A 10308-nucleotide genomic window follows, 5' to 3' on the forward strand; every position below is an offset into this window, starting at 1 on the left:
TCTTCATCTTAAGGCAATATTGTATCACTCTTTCTGCTGAAGACTGTTTTACTTAAATATTTGTTGTTGGTTATGGTGTCACATCATGCAATACTTTATCTTTACAATGTTCTTAGCAGACACATTTTAATGCCACTGTCAAAGTTCTAAAGTTATCTTTATCCTGCAAATATCTCTAATTATTTATTCTACGTTCCTACAAATCTATCTCACTTTTATATTATATTATAAATATAATAATAAAGTAATATTAAAAGAAAAAAAAAGTAAAATGGTTGGCAGCAAAAGCTGCCGCCCAGCTAATACGTACAAAAAGCTGTCATTGCCAATTCTCTCTCCATTTACTAATTTAGTCAACCCTCTCTTCATTTACAATACACTTAGCTTTAAATTAAAAAAAAAAAAATCTCTCTCTTGCCATGTCACTTTGCCAATCTTAAATTTGCAGGGATAATGACCATCCAAGACATGGGAGGGAATATTTATAGAAGTACAACCAAACCTACTTCACAATTACAAAGAAATAATAAAGAAGAAAATGAAGCTAAACTACATCCGGCAGATCACTCGCGTACAATGGGGTGATACCAAACATGTCTACTTGAAGCAACCTCAAGAATGGTGTCTTGATATATTAACTTAACGATGTAGTCTGTGACTCTATTATGTTTCCTATAAATATAACACATTTAAACCATAGTAATTTTGGTATGCCAACTTAACGAGATAGTTCGTGACTCTATTCTGCTCCCTATAAATATACACCAGATTGATTTCTCATTATTGCTGCAACTCCTTGCAAAGTGCAATTAAATTTATGATTGACCCTTCACATTACCATTTTTTGTACAAGCTTACCATTCTAACTAAATCTCCAATTACAACATTCAAATCACTTTCAACCTTCGCATATCCATAATGGGGAACAATTTTTGCGTTGAAATCAATTGACTTTTTTAGGCGAACGTTCATTTCACACTTGTATGAATATGACACATTTTTTAGTATGTCACCAAGCTGTAAATAATTTCACAAAAGTATTTGAAGCCCAGTGAAGGATGTCCAAAGAGCCCATCAAATCTTGAGGTCCAGCCCAGTATCAGTTATCCATCCGGAAACCGAGGATCAAGGATGGGCATTTTAGTCTAAACATAATACAACGGATCTTTTGGTATTTTGAAAAAGTAGCCGTCGGTGCTTTGACATCTATAAAACCATCGTTTTCTAGTGAATCTCTCAATCTCTCGTTTCTCTGTTCTCTGCGCTTTCTCCGAATCCTACCTGGTCAAGGCAATCTACCATCGGCGGCTCTCCATCTCCAACACTTTCAATCTCGATCATCTCCCGTTTATCTGTTCTCTGCCCTAGCTTTCTCCCTGATCAAGATTCAAGGCAATCCACCGTTGGCGGCTCTCGATCTCCAACACTTTCAATCTCGATTTCTTGTTTGATATATATTTTCTTTTATTTCATTGTGTTTTTTTTCTCTCTCTCTCTCTCTTAACGCTCTAATCTGTTCTATTTCAGACCCCTTGGGCCCTTGCTAGATTAATTCTTGCGCGATTCTTTAGTAGTAGTGTTTTTTTGGTGTTATTAACGTGATGGATGCAGGATTAAGGAACTCTGTTTCTTCAAACAAGACTCAATCCCGTTTCCCTCTTCAGGAAGAGTATCTTCAGAGAAAAAATTCCCGTGAAAATGTATGTTATATACGACGTTCTTTTCGTAATTAAATTGAATGTATGTAATGCTGAAGAGTATATATATACAGCCTTGGGTCTTAATATTGCTAATAGATGTAAATCTCACTGTATCTTTTGGGTATTGACAATGGACTTTGCTTATAATGATATGCTTTGCTAAATGGGTTTTATAATTTAATCTGATTTAATAAATTAAGAGTATATATACCCTTGATCATAATGTTCTAATGATGTAACTTTCACTGTATCTTTTGGGTATTGAGAATGGATTTTGCTTATGATGATATGCTTTTTTGGGTATTGAGAATGGATTTTGCTTATGATGATATGCTTTGTTGGGTATTGAGAATGGATTTTGCTTATGATGATATGCTTTGCTAAATGGGGTTTATAATTTAATCTGATTTAATATTTTACCCAGATTATTTTTAGGGCTGTGAGAAAGATTTTTACTGTATTGATCTTACAGCCTTGATCTTAATGTTGGTATTGACAATGGACTTTGCTTATGATGATATGCTTTGCTAAATGGGGTTTATAATTTAATGAATTGAGAGTATATATACCCTTGATCTTAATGTTGCTAATTGATGTAACTTTCACTGTATCTTTTGGGCATGAGAATGAATTTTGCTTATGATGATATGCTTTGCTTAAATGGGTTTTATAATTTAATCTGATTTAATATTTTACCCAGATTATGTTTTAGGGCTGTGAGTAAGCTTTTCAAAATGGTCTATTTTCATGATCAAATTTTGCTTGTGCCACTGTTATATTTGATCTTGAGTTTCCACAGAAGCAAGCCAGGGTTTCAGAAATATTGGCAACCTAACTCTTTAAGTTTTTTGTTTTTGTTTATAGTTGGATAGGTTTATTCCAAATAGATCAGCAATGGATTTCGACTATGCACATTATATGGTGACGAAAGGTAAGGAAAATCCAGCCACCAGCTCACCATCCAGAGAGGCATATAGAAAGCAGCTAGCGGAGGCATTGAACATGAACAGGACAAGGATCCTTGCATTTAAGAACAAACCACCCACCCCTGTTAAAGGCATCCCGAATGAGTTTTCTTCTGCTGCTTACCCAGCCAAACCAACGAAACCCAAGCGTCACATTCCTCAGGTGGGGGTTCATAATGGCTGATAATACTGGAGTTAGTTTATGATTATCACTTTTTTATGAAAACTTTACCTTAATTTGAAAAAAAATGTTCTTAGTATAGTTGTGGTTTGCTTATGCAGACCTCTGAGAGGACTTTGGATGCTCCGGATATTGTGGATGATTAGTACTTAAATCTGTTAGATTGGGGCAGCAGCAATGTTCTTTCTATAGCTTTGGGTAGTACTGTTTACCTGTGGGATGCATCTGATGGCAGCACTTCCGAACTGGTCACAATTGATGATGAAAATGGTCCTGTTACAAGTGTTAAATGGGCTCCAGATGGGAGGCATATTGCTATTGGCTTGAACAACTCGGACGTGCAGCTTTGGGATACCACAGCTAACCGATTGGTCTGCTCCTTGATCTCTCTTGGCCTTGTTTTCTTTTCTGGAGTCACAAAAAGTTTCGTACTGATTTTTTTTTTTTTTTCTAATAATGTCTGCTGCAGTTGAGAACTTTGAGAGGCGGCCACCAATCACGAGTCGGTGCCCTTGACTGGAACAATCATATACTCACTACAGGCGGAATGGATGGTCTGATTAACAACAATGATGTCCGAGTGAGGGCACCAATCGTAGAAACATATAGAGGGCATCATCAAGAAGTCTGTGGCCTAAAATGGTCGGCCTCAGGCCAGCAGTTGGCTAGTGGAGGAAATGATAATCTCCTCCACATATGGGACAGATCAACTACTTCTTCCAACTCCTCGACGCAGTAGCTTCACAGGCTTGAGGATCACACAGCTGCTGTTAAGGCCCTTGCTTGGTGTCCATTTCAGGGTAACTTGCTGGCCTCTGGTGGAGGTGGAGGCAATAGGTGCATAAAGTTCTGGAACACCAATATTGGTGCTTGTGTGAACTCAGTTGATACAGGGTCACAGGTCTGTGCGCTGCTTTGGAGCAAGAATGAGCGTGAATTGCTAAGCTCTCATGGGTTTACTCAGAATCAGCTTACTCTCTGGAAATACCCATCAATGGTTAAGATGGCAGAGCTTACTGGACATACATCCCGAGTTCTTTTCATGGCTCAGGTTAAGTATCTTGCCACTCTGAAATTTTAATCTCTGAGAAAATGTGGGGGGAGAAAAAATNTTTTTTTGGTGTTATTAACGTGATGGATGCAGGATTAAGGAACTCTGTTTCTTCAAACAAGACTCAATCCCGTTTCCCTCTTCAGGAAGAGTATCTTCAGAGAAAAAATTCCCGTGAAAATGTATGTTATATACGACGTTCTTTTCGTAATTAAATTGAATGTATGTAATGCTGAAGAGTATATATATACAGCCTTGGGTCTTAATATTGCTAATAGATGTAAATCTCACTGTATCTTTTGGGTATTGACAATGGACTTTGCTTATAATGATATGCTTTGCTAAATGGGTTTTATAATTTAATCTGATTTAATAAATTAAGAGTATATATACCCTTGATCATAATGTTCTAATGATGTAACTTTCACTGTATCTTTTGGGTATTGAGAATGGATTTTGCTTATGATGATATGCTTTGCTAAATGGGGTTTATAATTTAATCTGATTTAATATTTTACCCAGATTATTTTTAGGGCTGTGAGAAAGATTTTTACTGTATTGATCTTACAGCCTTGATCTTAATGTTGGTATTGACAATGGACTTTGCTTATGATGATATGCTTTGCTAAATGGGGTTTATAATTTAATGAATTGAGAGTATATATACCCTTGATCTTAATGTTGCTAATTGATGTAACTTTCACTGTATCTTTTGGGCATGAGAATGAATTTTGCTTATGATGATATGCTTTGCTTAAATGGGTTTTATAATTTAATCTGATTTAATATTTTACCCAGATTATGTTTTAGGGCTGTGAGTAAGCTTTTCAAAATGGTCTATTTTCATGATCAAATTTTGCTTGTGCCACTGTTATATTTGATCTTGAGTTTCCACAGAAGCAAGCCAGGGTTTCAGAAATATTGGCAACCTAACTCTTTAAGTTTTTTGTTTTTGTTTATAGTTGGATAGGTTTATTCCAAATAGATCAGCAATGGATTTCGACTATGCACATTATATGGTGACGAAAGGTAAGGAAAATCCAGCCACCAGCTCACCATCCAGAGAGGCATATAGAAAGCAGCTAGCGGAGGCATTGAACATGAACAGGACAAGGATCCTTGCATTTAAGAACAAACCACCCACCCCTGTTAAAGGCATCCCGAATGAGTTTTCTTCTGCTGCTTACCCAGCCAAACCAACGAAACCCAAGCGTCACATTCCTCAGGTGGGGGTTCATAATGGCTGATAATACTGGAGTTAGTTTATGATTATCACTTTTTTATGAAAACTTTACCTTAATTTGAAAAAAAATGTTCTTAGTATAGTTGTGGTTTGCTTATGCAGACCTCTGAGAGGACTTTGGATGCTCCGGATATTGTGGATGATTAGTACTTAAATCTGTTAGATTGGGGCAGCAGCAATGTTCTTTCTATAGCTTTGGGTAGTACTGTTTACCTGTGGGATGCATCTGATGGCAGCACTTCCGAACTGGTCACAATTGATGATGAAAATGGTCCTGTTACAAGTGTTAAATGGGCTCCAGATGGGAGGCATATTGCTATTGGCTTGAACAACTCGGACGTGCAGCTTTGGGATACCACAGCTAACCGATTGGTCTGCTCCTTGATCTCTCTTGGCCTTGTTTTCTTTTCTGGAGTCACAAAAAGTTTCGTACTGATTTTTTTTTTTTTTTCTAATAATGTCTGCTGCAGTTGAGAACTTTGAGAGGCGGCCACCAATCACGAGTCGGTGCCCTTGACTGGAACAATCATATACTCACTACAGGCGGAATGGATGGTCTGATTAACAACAATGATGTCCGAGTGAGGGCACCAATCGTAGAAACATATAGAGGGCATCATCAAGAAGTCTGTGGCCTAAAATGGTCGGCCTCAGGCCAGCAGTTGGCTAGTGGAGGAAATGATAATCTCCTCCACATATGGGACAGATCAACTACTTCTTCCAACTCCTCGACGCAGTAGCTTCACAGGCTTGAGGATCACACAGCTGCTGTTAAGGCCCTTGCTTGGTGTCCATTTCAGGGTAACTTGCTGGCCTCTGGTGGAGGTGGAGGCAATAGGTGCATAAAGTTCTGGAACACCAATATTGGTGCTTGTGTGAACTCAGTTGATACAGGGTCACAGGTCTGTGCGCTGCTTTGGAGCAAGAATGAGCGTGAATTGCTAAGCTCTCATGGGTTTACTCAGAATCAGCTTACTCTCTGGAAATACCCATCAATGGTTAAGATGGCAGAGCTTACTGGACATACATCCCGAGTTCTTTTCATGGCTCAGGTTAAGTATCTTGCCACTCTGAAATTTTAATCTCTGAGAAAATGTGGGGGGAGAAAAAATAACCATGTTTGCTAATGATTCTCTTTTAATCTTTTATACAGAGTCCAGATGGTTGCACAGTGGCTTCTGCAGCAGGAGATGAAACACTCAGATTTTGGAATGTTTTTGGAACCCCTGAAGTAGCAAAACAGGCTCCAAAGTCAAATCCTGAGCCATTTGCTCACATCAACCGAATTCGCTGAATATTATAACCCTCTTCCTGGTGATACAGTCATACAGATGATGATATGGCTTTACAGTCTCAGGTATAAGTCTGCTTTTCACTTTTTCTTTTCACAAGTTTTTTCAGTTTCAGACGAAATTGTGCATGTATATCGGAGGAATATATAAAGGATCTGCCATTTTAATATTTCATTTTTTCAAAAAACAAACAATTTCTCTTTTCACTTCTTCAGTAGACATACACTACAAGGAAAGAAAATGGTACTGGGTATGCTTATCTCATAGTGCATAAGTTATTGCATGAATTTTCATTTTTTAAAAACAAAACTTTTTCTCTTTTCAAAAAAAAAAACAAAAAAAAAAAACATTTTCTCTTTTCACTTTTTCAGTAGGACATAATGCAACAAATGAAAGTGGCCATACAAGGAAAGAAAATGGTACTGGGTATGCTTATCTCATAGTGCATAAGTTATTGCATGAATTTTCATTTTTTAAAAACAAAACTTTTTCTCTTTTAAATTAAAAAACAAAAAAAAAACATTTTCTCTTTTCACTTTTTCAGTAGGACATAATGCAAAAAATGAAAGTGGCCATACTATGGTTTATGCTAGCATGCTTATTTTACTTTTCTTCTGACTTCTATTTACTTGTCAATACAGAAAAGACCATCTTACAACCTAAATGGAAGAAGCATTCAAATGTCCGAGTTAACTATAGATAAATGAAAAATATGTGTTCTCGACTGTCAACCGAAATAATAAGCTACTAAATTTACTCATTAAAACCGAACATTTTGTGCTTGATGTTTCGTATGCTCTTATCAATTCTATATGAGCTAAAACTTAAAAGCTTGCCCACATAGGTAACAATATTGAATACATGCTCAATATTATATAGGCATTTCTTGAAAGTTAATTGATTAAGCCATAATAACATGAATGTAAGCAATGTTACAGAGTGACTGGTAGTTCATTACTACTGGAGTATTTTTACATATATGCTTGTGTTTGTTTGATAAGACTTGCCTAAACCTTAAGGTTCATAATAACATGAATGTAAGCAATGTTACAGAGTGACTGGTACATAATAACATGAATGTAAGCAATGTTACAGAGTGACTGGTAGTTCATTACTACTGGAGTATTAATGTTACAGAGTGACTGGTAGTTCATTACTACTGGAGTATTTTTACATATATGCTTGTGTTTGTTTGATAAGACTTGCCTAAACCTTAAGGTTCATGTATAATGTATGGATTGCCAAAATTTGTTTAGTGCCTCTCAGGATATTACTCCACAGAGTTATTAGAAAATAATCTCTGTGTTTCTTTTCCTTGTCTAAAGATATGGTACCCTACTCTTGTAATAGGTGTGGACACTGCAAGAGACTTGCTCCAGAGGTGATTACTTTGTTAACTCATAAAGAGAAGAGGGCTTAATCTTTGCTTTCATTACTTGTATAGCTTCTCCTGTCTTCCAAATGTAAAACAACTTATTATTTATATTTTGCATGTAGTATGAAAAAGCAGCCTCCTTGTTGAGCAGTCATGACCCTCCCATAACACTTGCAAAAATTGATTTGAGTGATAAAGTAAACAGCGAAATTGCTACCAAATTTAAGATCCAGATCTTACGCAGTGGAGGAAATGCTATTCAAGAATACAAAGGTCCTCGTGAAGCAGATGGTTTAGTTGCTTATTTGAAAAAACAAGCTGGTCCCTCGTCAGCTGAAATCAAGTCAAGGGAAGATTCTGCAAACCTTATAGATGAGAAAAGACTCTTTGTTGTAAGTTCTGTAGTTGACACTTGTGTCTTAAATCCTTAATTAAAGCGATGGAGTTGCTTTCATTGTTTCCACTCAAGAGTTCGCTGATCTGAATTGTGTATTCTACTTCTAGGCTGGTGTGTTTCCAGTATTCTCTGGGCAAAGTTTCCAGAACTTCTCAATTGTAGCTGAAAAACTACGAGCTGACTATGATTTTGGTCACACCCTTGATGCCAAACTCCTCCCACACGGTGGACCAGTTGACAAGCCAACACTCCGGCTACTTAAGCCATTTGATGAGTTGTTTGCAGACTTCCAGGTATTATATACTATTGTTTTTTTAGGATTGATCCACATGATTATTCTTTTTTGGTTTGTTTTTGTTGCTAACCGTTGCAATATCTTGACATCGTTGCAGGAGTTCCAAGTTGATCAATTGGAGAAATTCATTGAAGAAGCTAGTATCCCTACTGTGACTATTTTTGGCAAAAACGAAGAAAATCGTCGTTTTGTTGAAAAGTTTTTCTACAGTCCCAACACTCTAAGGTTACTTGGATTACTAAACTCTATTATCTTGGAAATGTTCCTTATGTGAGCCTGTATTTGTAAATGTAACTTCTTAGATGCATTGCTCATATATCTCTATTGTTTTGATCTGTATGTTTTCTAGCTCAGCCCTGCCAGTTTAATATATGTTTTCCTTGCTCTTTCTTTTGAATTCTAGAGCTTTACCTGCATACGTGATGCTCAATTGCTCAAAAGCTTTATGGAGCTCTTTGATGATTGGCCACCATTGAAAACTGTTGAAATTTTAATTTTAATTTTAATTAGATATATTTTTATCTGTAGGCTCTGTTGTTTGTAAACTTCAGCCGTGACTTTGATGCTTTCAAATCAAAATACCATGAGGTTGCATCAGGTTATGAGAGAAAGGAAATAAGCTTTCTTTTGGGAGATACTGAGACCGATGTTGGTGTGCTTAAGGTGGTTGTTCATTCATTTTCTAATTTTTCTACTTAACTAATCTATCTAGTGTACTACTTATCAGCTGCTGTGATTTGTTAAAGATTATTATTTGATCTGGAATGTAGCACTATGGACTGTAATCTTAATACAGTCCAATGATGGAAAAAATTATTTGAAGCCAAATGTGAAACCTGATCATATTGCAACTTGGGTTAAGGACTACAAGGTAATGCTCTCATGATTATATTGCTTGGTGCTCTAGCGTAATATAATCTAAAATATAAGTGTATAGTCCAGCTATCAGTTTAGACTTTTAGTTGAGACGGAAAACGTACTTCAGTTGTGTTGGTAGTTGTCAAGGTTGGTCTGAACCTGACTTTGCTGATGCAATTTAATTAAGAGAAATAATATGATTTTGTACATAATGTTTTTAATCAAGGGCTTGTGAATGACCCATTTCTAACTCATATAATCCGGGGTGGAGAAATTTTCATAACTTTTCTTTGGATAATAATCAAAATAATTTTCAATAAATTGTTCTTTTTTTTTTTTTCTTTCTTTTTTGTGAGGACAATGAATTGCTCTAACCCAACCAAAGAAATCATTTTTGTATGATACCCTGCAAAATTTTATGCAGGTGTGTACTATCAGCTGGCATCGAACAGAGGTGGAGTAGTCTGGAAATACAAGTGGGGTAGATTGCTTAGGCTTTGTTCGTATGTGCCAGGTAAGTTGCCTATCCAACATGAAGAAGCTATTGTTTTAAGAAGTGGTAAAGTTATTGAAAATAATATAAAGAAAATATCACTCCTAAACAAACTGAAATAATTGAAAATTTGAATGTTGATGATATAATGTTAATAAGGATGAATCCAAATTGCATAAATTTGATGATCCATATATGCCCCTAAGTCTTATGTTCCCCTAGTTCTATATCCTGGCAGATTAAAAAATTCAAAATTTGATAAATCCTTTTCTAAAATTTATAATTTGTTGACATATAAGTGAATGTGAATTTGCTTTGTGATGTTTTGCATACTGACTTGCACCCAAAATTAATAGACCCTAAGTTTCATAATAACAATTACATTGAGAATTCTAAAAAAAAAAAAAAAAAAAAAAAAAAAACCACAATCCGCAATCCATTCCCCAACTTCATCTGAT

At 36.1% G+C, this 10308-nt stretch overlaps 1 protein-coding gene and 2 pseudogenes across 1 annotated transcript; all 3 read left to right on the top strand.

Moving 5' to 3' along the window:
• Positions 1 to 1276: 1276 nt before the first annotated feature.
• Positions 1277 to 6467, top strand: LOC116031663 (annotated as a pseudogene).
• LOC116032330 lies at positions 1556 to 3927 on the top strand (annotated as a pseudogene).
• Positions 6468 to 7759: 1292 nt separating the features above from the next.
• Positions 7760 to 9198, top strand: LOC116032331 (protein disulfide-isomerase-like). The gene is made up of 5 exons (XM_031274832.1): positions 7760 to 7813; positions 7930 to 8199; positions 8312 to 8497; positions 8597 to 8724; positions 9051 to 9198. The coding sequence occupies exons 1-5, from the start codon at positions 7760 to 7762 to the stop codon at positions 9196 to 9198; spliced, it is 786 nt and encodes a 261-aa protein (XP_031130692.1).
• Positions 9199 to 10308: the final 1110 nt, after the last annotated feature.

The sequence above is a fragment of the Ipomoea triloba genome, chromosome 10 (genome assembly GCF_003576645.1).
Source record: "Ipomoea triloba cultivar NCNSP0323 chromosome 10, ASM357664v1".
Classification (NCBI taxonomy): domain Eukaryota; kingdom Viridiplantae; phylum Streptophyta; class Magnoliopsida; order Solanales; family Convolvulaceae; genus Ipomoea; species Ipomoea triloba.

Bases quoted from the DNA above. Each gene is read 5' to 3' on its own strand.
- LOC116032331 (XM_031274832.1), top strand. From the start codon at position 7,760: ATGGTACCCTACTCTTGTAATAGGTGTGGACACTGCAAGAGACTTGCT. The intron at 8,200-8,311 runs GTAAGTTCTGTA...TTCTACTTCTAG, and splicing joins ATGAGAAAAGACTCTTTGTT to GCTGGTGTGTTTCCAGTATT. The intron at 8,498-8,596 runs GTATTATATACT...ACATCGTTGCAG, and splicing joins AGTTGTTTGCAGACTTCCAG to GAGTTCCAAGTTGATCAATT.